General features: G+C 36.6%; 1 protein-coding gene across 1 annotated transcript in view; it reads left to right on the top strand.

The window, feature by feature from the left end:
- Window positions 1-6,726, top strand: part of ubash3ba (ubiquitin associated and SH3 domain containing Ba) — a 29,804-nt gene extending 23,078 nt beyond the window's left edge. The window contains exons 7-14 of the mRNA XM_051894514.1: window positions 19-169; window positions 463-580; window positions 844-966; window positions 1,110-1,202; window positions 1,346-1,490; window positions 1,642-1,748; window positions 1,836-1,945; window positions 3,212-6,726. Coding sequence (XP_051750474.1) covers window positions 19-169; window positions 463-580; window positions 844-966; window positions 1,110-1,202; window positions 1,346-1,490; window positions 1,642-1,748; window positions 1,836-1,945; window positions 3,212-3,349 — 985 coding nt within the window. The 3' untranslated portion in view covers window positions 3,350-6,726. The remainder of the gene's footprint in view (window positions 1-18; window positions 170-462; window positions 581-843; window positions 967-1,109; window positions 1,203-1,345; window positions 1,491-1,641; window positions 1,749-1,835; window positions 1,946-3,211) is intronic.
- Window positions 6,727-20,224: the final 13,498 nt, after the last annotated feature.

The following is a 20,224-nucleotide window of genomic DNA, read 5'->3' on the forward strand; positions in this document are numbered from 1 at the left end:
ATTATCTCCTTTTTTCAGGTCTTTCTCTTTCCTTAATGGAACCCCCCCAACCAATATCAGAGGTGCAATGGGTGGGATTTTTTTTGACCCACACTTGGATGGTCGTCTCCTTGATGACCCCATGCCTTTGGATCCCCCAAGTCTTAGTGTCATATGTCAGCCTATGCAGGTAAAACACTTTCAGGGATGTAATTTTTTCCATGTTTATACAGTATATTGTATTATAATATATTAATCATGAATATTAAATACTTGATTATTATTATTTTACAGTACAATATTATGTATTATTGCAACACAAGATATATCTTTATTCATTTGATAAAATATATTTTTTTAATAATATATAATGGTCAGGTTTTCCTTCTTTTTTTGTCTTTAGCTGATCACGCCTGACTTGGGGGGGATGGGATCTTGTGCTAATATGAAAGCTAATGTTTTATTCAAAATGATTTGTTTTAGATCCTACGACCTAATCAGTCTCGATTGCCTAAGAGAACGTTGTTTGTGTGTCGCCATGGTGAGAGAATGGACGTAGTGTTTGGGAAACACTGGATCACTCAGTGCTTTGATGCCAAAGGTCTGATTTCAACTTTCCAAATCAGTTCTTTATAGTTGTTCCCACAACCAGCTGGAAAAGCTGGAAATATCAGCGAGTTTTAAAATGTTACAGTTATATTAAGCTCTAAAACATTTCATCAGCTATAAATCAACAAAAATAAAGTAACTATATCCAGAAGGAAAAAAATCAAGGGAATTTATGGGCCAAATTGTGTGAGAACCCTGTTGATGTGTAATTTCTCAATGTGTACTCATTTGTCTATATTTGTGTACATTGAGCAGGTCGGTATGTGCGGTCAAACCTCAATATGCCGGCAAGTCTCCCAGTAAGGAGTGGAGGGTTCAGGGACTATGATAAGGACTGCCCTATTACTGTGTTCGGATCCACGCAGGCTCGCCTAGTCGGTCAGTCCCTCATCACTGTTAAAAACACTTTAAGATCAAGATCACATGAATTCCTTACTATTCTGCACACTAATTGCATTAAAGATGCCATTTCTGCTCCACTATCTGCACTAACATGTGTTTATGTGTGGTTTGTTTCACAGGGGAGGCTCTTCAAGAAAGTAATACAGTAATAGACTTTGTATACTGTTCTCCATCTCTGCGCTGCGTGCAAACAGCTCATCATATCCTCAGAGGTAAAATATTACCTTCATCGCTCTTTCATCTCTCTTTTGTTTCTTCTTGAATCGGTTTCTACCTCATTAGCCATGCCAATTTACATCCCTAAAGCAATTTCTTCCTATGTGCCTCTTTCTTTGTTTTGGACTATATATCTCAGGTCTTCAAAAGGATGGGAAGACTAAGATCAGAGTTGAGCCGGGTTTGTTTGAGTGGACTAAATGGGTGTCGGGAACCTCATTACCCGCCTGGATCCCCCCTGCAGACCTGGCTGCTGCTAACCTTAGTGTGGATACAACGTACAGGTATTTTATTAGACGCTCATCCTTTTTGCTACACTTTTTGATTGTAATGTTGCTTATTGATAGCATTATTTTTTGTTTTATGGTTCCATTTGATTTCATAAATAACTTCCTGCAGTAACTGGAATTATTAAGTTGTCTTGTTCCCCTGCAGACCTCATATACCCATCAGTAAACTGGCCGTGTCTGAGTCCTATGAAACTTACATCAGTCGCAGCTTCCAAGTGACGCGTGAAATTCTGTCAGAGTGCAATAATCTGGGTAGGTCATGAGTGCATGTACTTCTTTGCATATTTTTTTTTAATCTATACTGTTATATATTGACCATGTTGTTCTGGTATCAAACAGGAAATACAGTGCTGATTGTGGCCCATGCTTCCTCTCTTGAGGCTTGTACGAGGCAGATACAGGGTTTGACCCCACAGAACTCTAAAGACTTTGTGCAAGTGGTCAGAAAGGTCAGATCTCCTGTGCATTTTCTAAATATTTTATATATAATTAATTTTTTATATATACACACACGCACGCACGCACACACACACACACACACACACACACACACACACACACACACACACACACACATTCTTGTGTAAAGGTCAAATAAAAAATTATTCACATTTTTTTATATTTTTGGTATATTTTTACTAGTGGGTGCAGGACACTATAGTTCATTTATGTAAGTGAGGATAGAAAAATAAAGTAAACTGTGACATATTATACCCAAAAATTCTTCATACAGTGGACTACCAGTAAAATTGATTAAAATCTGGAACCAAAAATTATTCAGACACTTTGACCTGACCATGTTTTGCTTAAGTGTTATCTGACATAATTAAGATAAATTTTTTTCTGACAGTTTAACTCTGAGATCTTATCATATTTTATTACCATTTTTTTTAACTATAGTGAATAAACTGTATTAATGAATGAAATGTTCAAGGTGTCTGAATAAATTTTGGTTTGACTATATATATATTACAGATGATATTCAGAGGTGATATTAATAAAAATATTACATAATTGTTCAAAAGTTTGAGGTCAGAGATTTTTTTGCAAGAAATGAATACTTTTATTCAGCAAAGTCGCTGAAAAGTGGCAGTAAAGACTTTTACATTGTTATAAAAGATTTCTATTTCAAATAAATGCTGCTTTTTTAACTTTCTATTCATCAAAGAAAAATAAATTGTACACGGATCCAACAAAATATTAAGCAGCACAACTGTTTTCAATGTTAATAATAAATGAGAAATGTTTTTTGTCCAAAACAGCATATTAGAATGATTCATGTGAGACGGAAGACTGGAGTAATGCTGCTGAAATTTCAGCTTTGCCATCACAGGAATGCACTGCATTTTGAAATATATTGAAATAGAAAATAGTTATTTTAAATTGTAATAATATTTTACAACATACTGTTTTAATGTATTTTTGACTAATGCTGCCTTAGTGAGCAGTAGTGACTTTTTCAAAAACATGAAAATATCTCCTGTCCCCAAACTTTTGTGCGGTAGTGTCAATTTACGTATTTATTTTGATATTTTAATGTTACATATGATTTTATACATTCATATATATATATATATATATATATATATATATAATATATATGTGTGTGTATGTATATGTATATGTACGTATATGTGTGTATATATATATATATATATATATATATATGTATAAACAATCTAAATATTTCCCCCCCTTCCGTTTCTCTCTCACAGATACCTTACTTAGGCTTTTGTGCTTGTGAAGAGATGGGTGAGACAGGCGTTTGGCAGCTTGTAGACCCGCCCATCTTGCCGCTCACCCATGGACCGAATCACAGCTTTAACTGGAGAGAAACGCTCCTGCAGAACTGAAAGGCGCTGCAACTTTACCTTCACTGCTCTTCCTCCAAAGGCAACAAAGACGTAGCTTACAGTCACATCATTACAGACCTGCATTATAGCACTATAAAAGGCTCATGCTTCCATAGCCACGTTCTTGCACTGCTACAGTACACCTCACTGACTCTGTCTTAATATATACAGCATAAGAGCAGTAATATTTGCGTTAGATTTTCATAATGTGCTCAAACACCATTCAAGCTGCAGCAGAACTCTTGCTTCCAACTGTAGCCCAGGCGTAACTAAAAATCTGAGAGCTTCAAAGACGTATGTCATACACAGGATGTAATACACGGTGATAAACTCAGGTTTCCTGCCTCAGTGAGGAGGAAATAGTGTGCAAAGTTGAAGAGTCATCATCCAACACTTCCAAAATGGATGCCGCTGGACTCGGGTTGGGTCTCCGCACCCTTTGTAAACTCCATTTTACTAGACTCTGTAGGGGAACGAGATTTCTCCCTATTACACTGTGAATCAAGTAGACATGCACAACCTCTTGCAACATGATTTCCCAATTACACCTTCTACAAGCCCACTCACCAACCTCCTGAAAGCACAAGAATATAATCTGGCAATCAGATAGACTGAAAAGCAGCTTTAAAGTAGTTTAGAAATGGATTTGGTGGACAGCACATTCGTCCTGTGCCTTGCTGTCATGCTGCTACTCTTAAACACTTTGCAACTATAGGACACTTTGGGAGGACTGTTAGTTAGGGTTTATTTGGAGACAGTATTTAAAGGTGTACTTTTCGCATGTAGGGTCGATTTTGCAAAAAGGAAGATGATCTACCTACTAAGGCATCATCAAACATTCGAAGGCAGTGCCACAAATGGGTACAATTTCTTAAGCAGCAGCTTAAATAATGTTATGTGCAGCTGTTAAGGAACGCATTGCTGTAAGGCAAGCTTTACTTTCTGAGCACTTGAAAAATCAAACCAAACAGGAAAGAATGCTTCACCAATGTAAAGAATTGTACATTAATGCATAACGTGTCTGTATATACTAAGTAACATAGTAAAATCCATTTGATGTGTTTCACCTTTAAATGGAACAAATATAATTGCATTTATTTATGTATTCATAAGATAGTTGTAAAGATAATATGTTGGTGCTTCAGGTTTTTTGTTGTTATTTCCTGTTATTGGAATAGAGAAATCAAGCCATAGCAAATGACGATATAAATCATCACTATATAATGCAGTGTTTTTTTCCACTCCAAGCTCTTGCGTAAGCATATCTGTTACGGTTACCGTAATATGCCATCTGTGTTCCCTGAAATTCATAACTATTTTAGCCCACCCATGGTTTGACATTTAATGATGAGAAAGAGGAGGCATGCATAATGAGGTGTGCAGTGCATTGCACAAGCAAAAGAGCTTTATGGAATTTTTTGCCATAGTTTTCAATAGTGTATTTACTTAAAGATAAATGTAGATGTTAGGCTCGACTGAACATGCCAAGGGTGTGCAAACAAGGTTAGATCTGCCATAATATGTTTTGACAGTTTTATGACGTTGCTGTTTTTAATTTAACTTAATTTAATTTTTTTTTTTTTTTTTTTTTTTTGAGTTTAAGAGTTGATCTTTTGCCTAAATGAGTTCTGCCAGAGGATGAATGTTGGAACTATTAAAGGGATAGTTCACCCAAAATGTCTATTTTAAACCTGCATTACAATCTTTCTTCTGTGGGACACAAAGCAGAATTTTAAAATAATATTTGGGCCACTATTTTTCAATGACCAGAAAAATAGCAGATCCATTAAAAAATGTCTGATGCATTTTCTTTATACATTCTAATATATTGAAAGGGAAGAATTTCCAGGTATCAATAGCTGCTGGTTTAGCTGTGTTAAGTCGTGCTGTTATGCATACATAGGCTATGCATTTAATATGTTTTTGTACATGAATGTGGTATAAACCTCTTTTGTATATATTTGGGCCACTCTTTTCAAGATAATGAAAGTAAATGAGGACTAGTGTGACCGAATATGACCACTAGTCAATGATCCGGTTGCATTTACAAGGGTTGCCTATAAGGGGAAGAAATCAGTGAATAACAACTTTGGCCTGTGTATTACACAACTCATTGTATGAAATCAGAAGACTTTAAATAGTACTATTGCACATTCAGTCTGTTTTATGATAATTTCATTGAAATTGCAAATAGAGAACCAGTTCAAAATTTCTGCTTTTGTGTTCCATGGAAAAAGGAAAGTAATAGTCAAGATTGGAACATGTATGAGTAAGTGATGACAGAATTGTCATTTTTCCTTTCCTTTCAAATATTTCAGATTAGAGGGAGTCTGAGACAAATCTTTCTTCATTCATTTGGCATTTTCCAGCTCAACAGTATAACGTAACCTTCTAAATGCTTCCTACTCATGAATTTAAATGAGACATTTATCTCAGCACAGATGACTTTATGTGAACTTATGAAGATTTTTATTTGGTCAGCCCAGTGTAAGTGTGTGTGGGGGTGTGGTTGAGTGTTCATATGCTAGAAACTGAAAATGCTGTTTTCCAATAAAAATAATTACCTTATTAAATTGCCCTTGTCTGCCATTACAACATGTCTACCATGAATAGATCCTCGTTCTTCCAAAAATGGCAACACACAACTACCCCATCATGTGTATCAGTGTGTATTACCACAGAGGGTTGAACGTACAGCTTCAAAAACCGTGTTTGATTCACTGAGAGGTAATATTGTCACTGTATACTTTTTCAGAAGCATGCTATGTGTGCAACTTCTTATGACTATTTGAAAATGAAGTGTAATATGAGCCAAAGTGCTTCATTGATTTTTTTTTTTTTTTTTTGGATGGATCATTGTTTTCTTAGGGGTGTATACTTAGACTCATGAGATGTTTTATATTCCCTTTCTGATCAATGACTGAGGAGACCAGTAAATATACCAAAATAAATAAATAAATAATGAGACATATAAGGTTACAATCGAGGCATTACAGATTGTTTGCTGTTATTATTAACTGTTGTTTGGTCCTCCCTAAAATGAGTCATGTTTAGTTATCAATATATGCTTTCATCCAGGTCTCAATTTCAGTCAAATTTAATGTTGGGGATTTCAGTAGCTTAAAAATGATCCTTGCATGCACAAGAAGAAAATGCAAATTTAACCCAATCATAGTGAAAAGTTGTACATGAAATAGCACAAAACATACGTTATAGTTTAGTGCGTAAAGAATTTGAATAGAGATTCCAAAAGCATATGTGACATTCCGCCAAGAAGCTACCTTTTTAAATATGATTGTTGACATTTATTTTAAGACTTATTTTAATGTGTAACGTTTGTAAAGCATGTTTGCAAATAAATCTTTTGTCATCCTGCATTGAAGAGTTTTTTCTTTTATATTTGTCACACTTTACATTACACTACAATATGATCACTGAAATGACATTACAAAGTAAATGACATTACTAAGTAAAGGGTAATGCTAACAAATAATATTATATTGTTATTGTTTTTGCAATTAGGGTCTCTATAGCCTGTTCTTAGGGTAGAATGCATTGGGCCCGGCCCCGTGTAGGTATAATAATTTTGAAACTAAAGTTTAAATTATATATATATATTTTTAAAATTTTATCAGTATATCATATTATATTGTTTATTATTAATTTTATCAACATTGTTTTGATATGGAGCACGTTACTTTTTCAGTCAGTTCATATGCAGATCTGTCTATCTATATTGGACCAATCAGCTGTAAGCTGACGCAATAAAGTTCCTAACCTTGTTTCTCTCCCTCTAAATTAATGAGTGATTTATTTTGCTCATAATGATCATATTAATGTGTAAATGTGGTTGCATTTTTCATTTTTTTTTTTTTTTCATAACGATCTTTTTTATTTTCAGAGGAAAAATAAATCGTGCGGTCTCTATCACCGGATTGGCTATTCGCTGCACACGTCACACGTTTACGTGCACGAGCTAGTTAGTTATGGCAAACCCAGAGCCGTTGAAAAACATATTTATATTTAACGTAATATTTAACGGCTCTGGGCAAACCTAGCCAGGTGAAGTGGTGCGTCGTAGTCAGTTTCGCTGAAGTCTACAATAAGTAACGCTCTCAATGTAATGTAAATTTGATAACAAAACATTAACATTACAAGTTGATAAATTTGTAAAAAAAAAAAAAAAAAAAGTTGTAGTCCGTAAAATTGACAAGTCCGGAGTGCAATATTTGATATAGCAAGTTGTGGAAAGTTAATAAGGGCCATTTGTTTTTCCATCGACTGACGGATAACATCCATTTTTTGCATTAAAATGCTATTAAAAGCATTTAGACTGGACCTGATATTCATTTTTGAGGAAAATTAATTTTCCCAGGTAAATTCTGCGTTTTAAATACATTACACAGAAACATGTATGATGAAACCATCTAATGTTTAAATGATGCCGTTGTGTCAAGCTTTTAGAAAGATAATCCCACAGTGATATTTTATGCAAACAGTAATAACAGTTCCACTTTACAGTAAAAAAAAAAAAAAAAACTATTATGAATGTGAAGTGCATTAATGTTGAATGGAAGCCCATTATAAGTGCTTCCAATTTCATTTTTCTTTGCACATTTGCACAGAGCTGGTATATACTTTCTCTACCTCATAGAGGGTATTGCCATTTGCACTTCTGTGTGGATGCTAACTTCCTAATTTCCTTCGGTCTGTACTTGAACTCTGCACAATGACAAAGTTGAATATAATCTAATCTAAAAATTAAATGAAAGGTTAAGATGCAGCTGGGCAAGTATGCCTTGAAAGACTTGCACCTGTTTTCAGACCTGTATTTGTTAATTATGTTGAAGACTGCTATAGTCTTAAGTTTTTTTTCTTTTGGTGTTCAGTCTTTAGTACTTTGGGTCTTTGTGCAGCAGTGAAGACTTGTTTGCTGTGTCTTTGCAGAGGAGAAAGTGTGCTGCATCCTTGACATACTAATGGAAGAACTGACACATTGAAGATGATGGAAAGACGCCTTCTTACTCAAGTAAGTTAGTGTATTTAATCATACACCACAGTTATGGACATGTATTTGAGATTGTGTATGTACAGAGCCCTAAAGGGACATGGTTATGGAAAAAAAAAAATGAGAATGGATAAAAATTATGTTGATCAATGCTTTTGCTAGAGAAAGTAAAGTTTCTTTTGTGAGAATGCAAAAGCATTGAAATATATATATTTTCTCCCATCTCATACTTTTTCAATCACCATCATTCATATGTATGACTAAGATATTGCCTTAAGCAGTTTGTTTGTTTAGGTTGAGAATTTGGACAAATGTGCTTCAAGTGTCTCTGAAAGTGATAGTTAACCCAAAATGTCATTGTTTACTAGCTGTTGTTGTTACAAACCTGTTCTTTTTTCTGTCATCATTTCCCATAAGGTTCAGAAAACTTAAATGAGTCATATGAACTACTTTTATTATACTTTTATGGTATTATGTCTTTTTATTTTTGGATTTTTGTGTTCTGTTCTTTTTTTTTTTTTTTTTTTTGGACCTTGACAGATGTTGTCATGAACTGTCAATGCATGGAAGGATTTTGGTGTTTCATAGAAAAAGCACAAGGGTTTGGAAGAACAATGAGTGTCAGTAAATAATGACAGAATTTTCATTTTAATAAACCATTCCTGTACTATAGCAGATGTATGAAATACTCTTATTAGCCACTAGATGGCAGGCTGTGACTCTAGTTTCTTTGCTGCCTCAATGTATTGGAACTAGATGCTAGATTAGATTAGATTTTTTTTTTGTATACTAGTATAAAGGTGCACGCCTTAATTTTTTTCCTTATTAAAAAGTTTTATGTAAAGAAATGAACTGCACTTTTGAAAGTCATTATGATTACAATGATACATTCGCATGAGATGGAGTCCTTTAGTTTAATTCATTCAATAAAAGAAGTACTGATAAAATAGTGATATAATAGAGCTTGTTTTAGTCAGTGTTTATGTGTGTTTTTTTTTGCGTATTTGAGCTGTTTTGGACCATCTCATTGATAACTTAAAGTTTATGTGATGTGTTTTTTTTAATTATCAGGAAGTTCAGTAGTTCTGTAATACAGGACAAAAGGACTTATGGTTAGCTTCATAACACTGAGGGGAGGTGTTGGGCTGGTGCAAAGAGATGACATACTTAATCTTTTCATGTTAGGTACTTAACACAAATCTCAACAATACAAGCGCATCAGGTGACGTTGATTGAATGTCTAGAGGTAGCTTAGCCAATCAAAGGTGAAGATCTCTCAATTGCGCAAGCAATCCCCATGGCTATGAGAAACCTCAGGGTCACATGCCAGACCGAGGGCTGTAGAATACTGAATGAATGTGTGTGCTAGTAATTGTTAGACAGAAAGGAAACTTAAAGAAAGATGTAATACAGCCTTTGCTGGCTCTGTATTTTGTGCACTGAATAAAAGGTAACCTAAAAATGATAACATTTAAATTAACTGGTCAAAAATATTATTGAATATTGCTGAATCAACCTTAATACATTAAAGGGATAGTTCACCCAAAAATGAAAATTCTGTCATCATTTACTCACCCTCAAGTTGTTCCAAACCTGTATGAATTTCTTTCTTCTGCCAAACACAAAAGAAGCAATATTGAAGAATGTTGGTAACTAAACAGTTGATGAGCCCCATTGATTTCTATAGTATTTTGTTTTTCCATACTATGGAAGTCAGTGGGGTCCATCAACTGTTTGGTTACCCATATTTTTCAAAATATCTTCTTTTGTGTTTGGCACAAAAAAGAAATTCAGACAGGTTTGGATTTGGAACAACTTGAGGGTGAGTAAATGATGACAGAATTTTTATTTATGGGTGAACTATCCCTTTAATTTATACCAACAAAATAATTTTTTATGGGTTAAATCAAATTAAAAACAGCAATTGCAAGTTACTACTTTTTACAGTGTGTTCTTCTGGGGCCGTATTCACAAAAAAATCTTATGACTAAATGTTGTTCCCAATGAGAAAATTTAAGAGCAACTCTTAAAAATTAGAGGCGTGTTGCTCGTAATTTTAGGATGCATACATTTTTCACCTAAGAGTAATTCACAAAGCATTTAACATTTAAAGTAGCCCCTAAACCTAGGCAGCTTAGAAGCACTTTTGAGGACATCTAAATCCCTAAGAGAAACTCAGAAATTATCCGAAGCATGCCTGCTGTTGTCGCAACCAAGTAAATATATTGAAATATTACAATGACATTGACCTTTTAAGAAAGTATAAGCTGTATAGAACAGAATATAATAGAAACTGAATAGAATTAGCCGTAGGTGTAGTACTTGATTGTTATACATAATGTAGGCTGCACAATACTTGATAATGTTCTACACACACACACACACACACACACACAGTATTTCATATATTATATTTCTCCTTCCCACTGTCTGCCTGCTACGCTTCTCTACTAACCACTGTGTCTGATTTAAAAGAGTGACATCATCCATAGCAATGAGGTCAAACTCCGCCTTACTCTTATATTAAGAGTTCTTTCGTAAACCTTGCTTGTAAGAGTTTTGTGAATAGGCTTTAAGCTGAAACTCCTAGCTCCTAGTGGCAAGATAAAATTCTTTGTGAATACAGCCTCTGGTCTCCTCTGTTTCTGTCTTGTAGGTCTCGTGTTCACCATACTGTTGCCCAGGTTTTCCATACAAATTTACAACATTTCTAGATATTCTTTGCTCTAAAATTTTTAATTGGTTAAAATTGCTCTTGGGTACAGTAAAGTCAGCTGTGTATGATTTATGAGTGACTTGATCTTTTCAGTTATTTTCTGTGAATTGTTAGAATTGATTCACAAATCAGTCTAAACGATTAATTAAGGAATCAGCTAATAATTAAATCAATAATACTAATAATTAATTCAGTAACACTAATCATTTTTAAAAATCATTCAAACTGATTCAAAATGAATCAATTAGACTGATTAGTGAATCAGTTCAAACAATTCTTAATCTTATCCAGTAATAATAAATGCATGGAAAAGTCATGGAAATATATGGGTCAATACTTGTCGACCATCTTTATTCATATTGCACAAGCTTTTTTTCCCATCAGCCACTTTTTTTGGTTGGAAATGGTGATTTTTTATTTTTTTTGGTGTGGGTCAATGGCTTGAGGGAGGCCGGATATTGTTACCTTCAGAAAATTGTTCCTTGTCTTAGGCCTTCTTTGCCACCTTTCATTGGGTCAACCTTTCATTCAAAGTGAACATGTCTAGGTCTGTGTCTCTGTGCACAAACTCTGTCAATCCTCCGTCTCTAGTACCACACACACAGACTTACACACTCAGAGGGCTCGCTTCTCTCTCACTACACACAAGAGCTCTTTTGTTCTGTATGTTTCTCATGACCTTTGACCTTAGGTATCAGTCGGGTGCCCATTGGGGTCTAAGAGGTGTTCCCTACTGTGTGTGTCTCTCACTCGCACACACAAACCCTGACAAAGAACTGGAGAAACTGCAAGAACAGATAGCAAACTATGTGAAAAGAATTATTGACGCTAATCTTCTTTTACCTTTATTGTCTGCAAATGAAACATGATTCTGAGCATTTCAGCAACTGAAAAAAGGTTTTGTTGGGAAATAAACGAAAGTATCCGTAATTTAAATCAAAGTGACATTTTAGTGAGCTGGAACATTGTGCGTGGGCTGCAGTTTATGCAGCAGACAGACTATCCTCAAGTGAGGATCTTACTGACCTGGATCTATCCGACCTTGTCTGGCTGCAAACATCACCAAACAAGTGCTTTCCAGAATGACAGCATTTCTTTTTCTTTCATTGTTCTTGTATAATCCTCATATTCCCTAATGGTTTATGAGAAAAGTGAAAAATTGAGATTTTGGGAAATTTATATATGTGTGTGTGTGTATGTGTATGTGTGTGTGTGTATATATATATATATATATATATATATATCAGTATCTCACAGAAGTGAGTGCACCCCTCACATTTTTGTAAATATTTTATTATATCATTTCATGTGACAACACTGAAGAAATGACACTTTGCTACAATGTAAAGTAGTGAGTGTACAGCTTGTATAACAGTGTAAATTTGCTGTCCCCTCAAATTAACTCAACACACAGCCATTAATGTCTAAACCGCTGGCCACAATAGTGAGTACACCCCTAAGTGAAAATGTCTAAATTGGGCCCAAAGTGTCAATATTTTGTGTGGCCACCATTATTTTCCAGCACTGCCTTAACCCTCTTGGGCATGGAGTTCACCAGAGCTTCACAGGTTGCCACTGGAGTCCTCTTCCACTTCTCCATGACGACGATGTTAGAGACCTTGCGCTCCTCCACCTTCCGTTTGAGGATGCTCAATAGAGTTTAGGTACCCTCAGCTTCATTAGCAAGGCAGTGGTCATCTTGGACGTGTGTTTGGGGTCGTTATCATGTTGGAATACTGCCCTGCGGTCCAGTCTCTGAAGGGAGGGGATCATGCTCTGCTTCAGTATGTCACAGTACATGTTGGCAGTTCATGGTTCCCTCAATGAACTATAGCTCCCCAGTGACGGCAGCGCTCATGCAGCCCCAGACCATGACACTCCCACCACCATGCTTGACTGTAGGCAAGACACACTTGTCTTTGTACTCTTCACTTGGTTGCCGCCCCACACCCTTGACACCATCTGAACCAAATAAGTTTATCTTGGTCTCATCAGACCACAGGACATGGTTTAAGTAATCCATGTCCTTAGTCTGCTTGTCTTCAGCAAACTGTTTGCGGGCTTTCTTGTGCATCATCTTTAGAAGAGGCTTCCTTCTGGGACGACAGCCATGCAGACCAATTTGATGCAGTGTGTGGTGTATGGTCTGAGCACTGACAGGCTGACCCCCCCCACCCCTTCAACCTCTGTAGCAATGCTGGCAGCACTCATATGTCTTTTTCCCAAACACAACCTCTGGATATGACGCTGAACACGTGCACTCAACGTCTTTGGTCGACCATGGCGAGGCCTGTTCTGAGTTGAACCTGTCCTGTTAAACCGCTGTATGGTCTTGGCCACCGTGCTGCAGCTCAGTTTCAGGGTCTTGCAGGGTTGATGTAGTGAACGCAGTGCAGCGCTTCAGTGTTTATGTCCGAATGCTGACTCAGTATTGGCCGACGCTGTACACGTGAGCACAACGACACATGCGTGTGATGCTGACGCAGGAGCCGGCCAATAATAAGCCGACGTTCTGACATAGAACATGGAAGCACTGCACTGCACTCACTACGTCAACAGCTTAAGAGACTGACGGGGAAGAAAAGAAATTATTGAATAAAGTCGTTATTTTTGTTTTTGTGCACAAAGTATTCCTGTTGCTTCATAACATTAAGGTTGAACCACTGCAGTCACATGGACTACTTTAACAATGTCTTTACTACCTTTCTGGATCTCAAAAGGTGCAATGATGTTGCTGCCTATGTGTGGTTCAGATACCCTCGGATTTCATCAAAAATATCTTAATTTGTGTTCTGAAGATGAACGTCATGAGGGTACTTAATGACAGAAATTTCATTTTTGGGTGAACTAACCCTTTAAGTGCAATATGTGCAGCACAAGTCTGTCATATATGCTACATAAAATTGTAATGAGAACACTACTGTAAAAATGTTTTGAATTCTTTGTATGGCCGTGTTTTAGCACGTTGGTACAGGATAAGGACATCCACAATGGAGTTACACCTTCATGACTAGCACAGTCAAGATCACTTGTGCTTTCGCAGCCTTTGGTTTTGTGCAATTGTAAGTTGTAATATTATGTTTATTTTTTGTGTGTGTTTTTATATATATATAATATATATATATATATATATATTTATTATAGCCATGTTTCAGCGTGATGTTATCCACCTTATTTTTCAAGTAAGAGCAGGCATGGCCATTTGTAATTTTAATGTGTTATTTTTGTGTTATTTTTAGCTGTACAAAACAGATCTTTATGCTGCTTAAAATACTGCAAACTGGTATTTCTTACCATGTTATTTTAATGTATTGTCTTAATTATAAACATACTGGTTTGTAGCGCAAACAGTTTTACAGTTTACTGCACTTTAATATTCTTCGTGTTATAAGAATCACAAGCTGTAGTGTTGTAAAATACATGAAGACTGTTTTTTTTTTTTTATAGGCTCTATAGACAAACAGATTGAGAGTGACTCTTGAAGGACCGGCACCATATCCTCTTGTACCACTGTTTGAAGAATTTATCTTCCAGAATCTGTCAGTAAGTTTTGGGAGTTCATTTTCAGTCCATTTCCTACCCTGAAGTCTGTCTTGCAGATATGGACTAAAAATGATCTTCCAAACCTTCAAGAGTCATTCTCAATCTGTCTGTCTATAAAGCCTGTAAAAAAACAGTATTCATGTATTTTACAACACTTCAGCTTGTGACTCTTATTAAGTGGGGGTGATTTTTTTTTTAAAGGATTCTTTACCTAACCTAAGTCTCTGAGATCCTGACACCTTGCATTTCTAGAGACTCCAGGTAGGTTGCAGTTCTGGAAAATGGTGGCGCTGGAGACTAAAGGGTTCTTAGTTGTTTCACACTTAATTCTTCACCTTAATTCTTAATTATTTTGCAGTTAACATGTGTCTTTTCTTCTCCAGCTGTTTTTGTCTGACCCAGTGAGCGTTTTGTTGTCCAATGGTCATGCCTTAACCGCAATTTCTAGTATTGCATTAGTATTGCATCCTTCTCATAGGCATTTAATAATTTTTGACTTTTCAGTCCGAGTTAAATGTCTTTTTTGGCTCATTTTGCCTGTAAAAGAAAATGTACCTAATAATTCTGCACACCTGAATATAAGGCGTTTTTCATTTCTAGCCTTCATGAACAATTATATATCACTTATAAATGATTAAATACAAAATTAATAGTAGTTAAGATTAATGTGGTTTGGAATTGGTAAGATGTGCCTGGAAAAAAATATAATCAGAAAATCAACGTACCTAATCTGCACGCACTGTGTGTGTGTGTGTGTGTATATATGTATATATGTGTGTGTATAAAATATACGTATAATATATATATATATATATATATATATTAGTATCTTAGTATGTGAGTACACCCCTCACATTTTTGTAAATATTTTATTATATCTTTTGATGTGACAACACCGAAGAAATGACACTTTGCTACAATGTAAAGTAGTGAGTGTACAGCTTGTATAACAGTGTAAATTTGCTGTCCCCTCAAAATAACTCAACACACAGCCATTAATGTCTAAACCGCTGGCCACAAAAGTGAGTACACCCCTAAGTGAAAATGTCCAAAATTGGGCACAATTAGCCATTTCCTCTCCCCGGTGTCATGTGACACGTTAGTGTTACAAGGTCTCAGGTGTGAATGGGGAGCAGGTGTGTTAAATTTGGTGTTATCACTCTCACTCCCTCATACTGGTCACTGGAAGTTCAACATGGCAACTCATGGCAAAGAACTCTCTGAGGATCTGAAAAAAAGAATGGTTGCTCTACATAAAGATGGCATGGCTAAAAGAAGATTGCCAAGACCCTGAAACTGAGCTGCAGCACGGTGGCCAAGACCATACAGTGGTTTAACAGGACAGGTTCCACTCAGAACAGGCCTCGCCATGGTCGACCAAAGACGTTGAGTGCACGTGCTCAGTGTCATATCCAGAGGTTGTGTTCAGGAAATGTGCTGCCAGCATTGCTGCAGAGGTTGAAGGGGTGGGGGGGTCAGCCTGTCAGTGCTCAGACCATACACCACACACTGCATCAAATTGGTCTGCATGGCTGTCGTCCCAGAAGGAAGCCTCTTCTAAAGATGATGCACAAGAAAGCCCGCAAACAGTTTGCTGAATACAAGCAGACTAAGGACATGGATTACTGGAACCATGTCCTGTGGTCTGATGAGACCAAGATAAACTTATTTGGTTCAGATGGTGTCAAGGGTGTGGGGCGGCAACCAGGTGAAGAGTACAAAGACAAGTGTGTCTTGCCTACAGTCAATCATGGTGGTGGGAGTGTCATGGTCTGGGGCTGCATGAGCGCTGCCGTCACTGGGGAGCTACAGTTCATTGAGGGAACCATGAATGCCAACATGTACTGTGACATACTGAAGCAGAGCATGATCCCCTCCCTTCAGAGACTGGGCCGCAGGGCAGTATTCCAACATGATAACGACCACAAACGAAGCTGAAGGTTGGAGGTTACCTAAACCTTATTGAGCATCTGTGGGGCATCCTCAAACGGAAGGTGGAGGAGCGCAAGGTCTCTAACATCCACCAGCTCCATGATGTCGTCATGGAGAAGTGGAAGAGGTCTCCAGTGGCAACCTGTGAAGCTCTGGTGAACTCCATGCCCAAGAGGGTTAAGGCAGTGCTGGAAAATAATGGTGGCCACACAAAATATTGAAACTTTGGGGCCAATTTGGACATTTTCACTTAGGGGTGTACTCACTTTTGTGGCCAGCAGTTTAGACATTAATGGCTGTGTGTTGAGTTATTTTGAGGGGACAGCAAATTTACACTGTTATACAAGCTGTACACTCACTACTTTACATTGCAGCAAAGTGTCATTTCTTCAGTGTTGTCACATGAAAAGATATAATAAAATATTTACAAAAATGTGAGGGGTGTACTCACTTCTGTGAGATACTGTATATGCATGTACACACACACCAATACATCATCTATATTTACCTAAATCATAAGATTAGACATGGACTTCTCAGGCTGACCACGGTTTAGCATTACCCTTAGAGCTGCTATGTCATCCCAGCTGCGCTAGTCACAGTCTGCGTGTAGCTGTCCTCAGTGTTCTGCTCATTGCTATGAATCAGCAAAGCCAGCGAAGCATAGTACAAAACACAGACAGAATGTTCTGTCTGCTCGCTGGATTACTGGAGCTATTTCCAGATAGCACTCTGTAGTTTTCTTTCTGCCACACATACACACACATACAAGGTTTTTAAGGGCGGCCTGCCTCTGGGGACAGCTGTGCCTCTCTGAGTTAGGCTTACTGAGCCATGGCTCCTATACATTCATGTGTGAAAGCAATGATGGCTGACTATATGTCTATAAATCCAAAAGAGCTCTGGACAGTTTTTAGATGCATAAATTCTTAGATCCTAGAATGCTGTAATATTTCTATTGGATGCTGGACTCCTTATGCATACAGCAAACATGACCCGTTCAGTCTGATGAAAGACCCTATTAGATCAAAAGCACTGTGAATGACAGCCCTGTTTTCAGAGGTTGATCCATGGTCTTGACAAGCTCTGGGTCTGACCATCCTAACTGTGTTTGACTGTGGGACGTTATGTACTTTATCTGCTGTCATATAGTTAGACTGTATGCTATATGTGTGTATATATAGTCTAGTATGTAAATGTGTAAATGTGGGTCAGGAAAAAAAGAGGAGATTATGTGCAGACAGATCCGCTCTTGGTGTCAGTGCTGTGGGATATATTAGATTGAGGGATTTCTAGGACAGACATCAGAGAACATTCAGATTGCCCTCAACCACACACACACACACACAGTTCAGGATGTCCTCATTCATTCGCCATATGACATTCGCTTCTGACAAAAATGCAGGTACAATTTAGAAATATAGATAAATGTTGGACTACTCTACATTATGACTGCTTTTTAGAATAATAGTACAGTCATCAAAACTATGAAATAACAAAAAGCGAGGAAGGCTGGGAATTATGTAGTGACCAAAAATGTTGAACTGGATGTACACTATTTTTTACACTATTTTTCTCTTTCAGGCATAACTGGTGTTATAATTTGGATCAGAGAGGGTGTGAGGAAGGTGATAATGCTATTTGAAGATGAAGATGACCATAGTTGAAAGGGATAATTATGAAATCTCTCACATATGAAGACATACAGTATAGGTTCTTTATGACTGTAGTTGTGTTGACACAAAAAGTTTGGGTTTTGATCTGAAAACAAGTCTTGATAAGGGAAATTCTTTGATAAGAGGATTAAAAAAACAACAGGTTTTTACAATTTTACCTTAACATCTATATTTTAGGAGGAAACATTTTCTGTTGGCAAGTTCTCTTTTGTTGCACCTGTTTTTTCATTGTGAATATATGCATGGTAATTTGCAGTCTCAGATTAAAATCTCAGATTCAGATTATTCAAATGACTTTTAGATTTTTTAATATTTGGGGTTTAAAATGAATCCTGTCAATCAGAATGTGTTTAGAACATGAATGTGATCTTATGAAGTATATACATTGTACTATATATATTAATGTATTATATGGTCATTGTAATAGGATATTACTTTTCATGCAGTGTGTAATATAGCTGTTTGTGCGGGTAAAAGGTCTGCAAAGTTTCAAAGATCAAAGTGTCCGATAAATGGAGTTATTGTCTCCCAAAAGAAAGAACCAATTTTGAACTCCCTGAAATGAGTCGTCAGTAATTCCAGTCTTACTGCTTTCACAAATTTACATAGGTTTGTACCAGGGGCGGTTCTAGGCCATTTTTAGGTGGGCTTTAGCCCCCCTATCTGTCATCTCAGCCCCCCTAAAACTATAATCACCTATCTGAATGATCGGGCTAGTGCTGCTTCCTCAAGAAAGTTTCACGTGTTATTAAGTCTTGTCAGTTTAAACATTTATGATTTTAAGCTATTCAATCACAAGACACTGTGGAAAAAAAAAAAAAAAAACTGTGCTTCAGGTGTGTCCGTGGTGCGCACGGAAGCGGTCTGACTGACAACGCGCAAGTTCTCTTTCACAGTGTCTTGTGATTGAAAGCCACCTCTCAGACAGCACTGGAGTACCGAGTTATCTTTCACGTCTTCTTGAGCAAATACACACTAAATTATGCCAAAATACCCATTTTGATGAATATCCACATAAACACAGTTTTAACTGAACATAAACAGTTTCAGGCCATGTGTGTGTCATTATAACGGATCCATGCATTAGGCGTTAAAGTGATAGACAGCAGCCTCATATACCAACTGTTTCAATAATGTTAATCAAACAGCAAAAGAAAAATAAATTACTCACTGCTCTTAACTAAATAACTTCTGTAGCTTTTAGTATCTGTGTAGCCTATATTTACTTCATACAGTAATACAGTTTTCACAAGTAGGCCTACTGTAAAGTGTTTAATTTGCATCTTTTTGTCTGTTGTATTTATTTGTGCTATTGTTTGTAATTTGAGAATTTTGAAATTTCACTGGTATCTAAAATGTTGATATGATGACAGTCTTCTGTTAGTCAAACAGTTGCCTACATGTGTACCGATTTGAAGTGTAGCCTACTGCAGAAAGACTGGTATCATCATATCATTAAAAAAAAAAAAAAAAAAAGATTGACTTAGTTTAGTGACCAAACAGAGCAGAGCAGGCTATCGGAAAGGAGGGGTTTAGAGAGACTGAATCCTTTATCGAACCGTTTCAGACACTGTGAGAAATGAGGTGATGCTGCAATGTAGAAAATTAAAGTGTGACCTTTCAAACCTATTAAAGGAGACCTCCAAAACAAAGTTAGGGACCTTTAAAATAGCTAATAGGCACTTTAATGGTATGTTTTATGCTATTTTCACACTTTCATGTCTGTCAATTGCAGACAAATAAATTCATGCAGAAGCGTCATGCCCCATGCACGTTAATTGAAAGCTATAGCCTACTGTAATACTAAATTAACACATGTATAGAACTACTAAGTTGTTAAAAAGTGTTTTATTTTTTATTTTTCCCCCAATGTGTTTCTTGCCAATAGCACCAAGTAAGCCTTGGTCCTTTCTCAAAAAAACAAAAACAAACAAACATACTGAATGCTCACATAACTCCACACGCTGTGGGGATGCAAACTCAATACAGTGCAAACAGTA

The sequence above is a fragment of the Ctenopharyngodon idella genome, chromosome 5, assembly GCF_019924925.1.
Source record: "Ctenopharyngodon idella isolate HZGC_01 chromosome 5, HZGC01, whole genome shotgun sequence".
Lineage (NCBI taxonomy): Eukaryota > Metazoa > Chordata > Actinopteri > Cypriniformes > Xenocyprididae > Ctenopharyngodon > Ctenopharyngodon idella.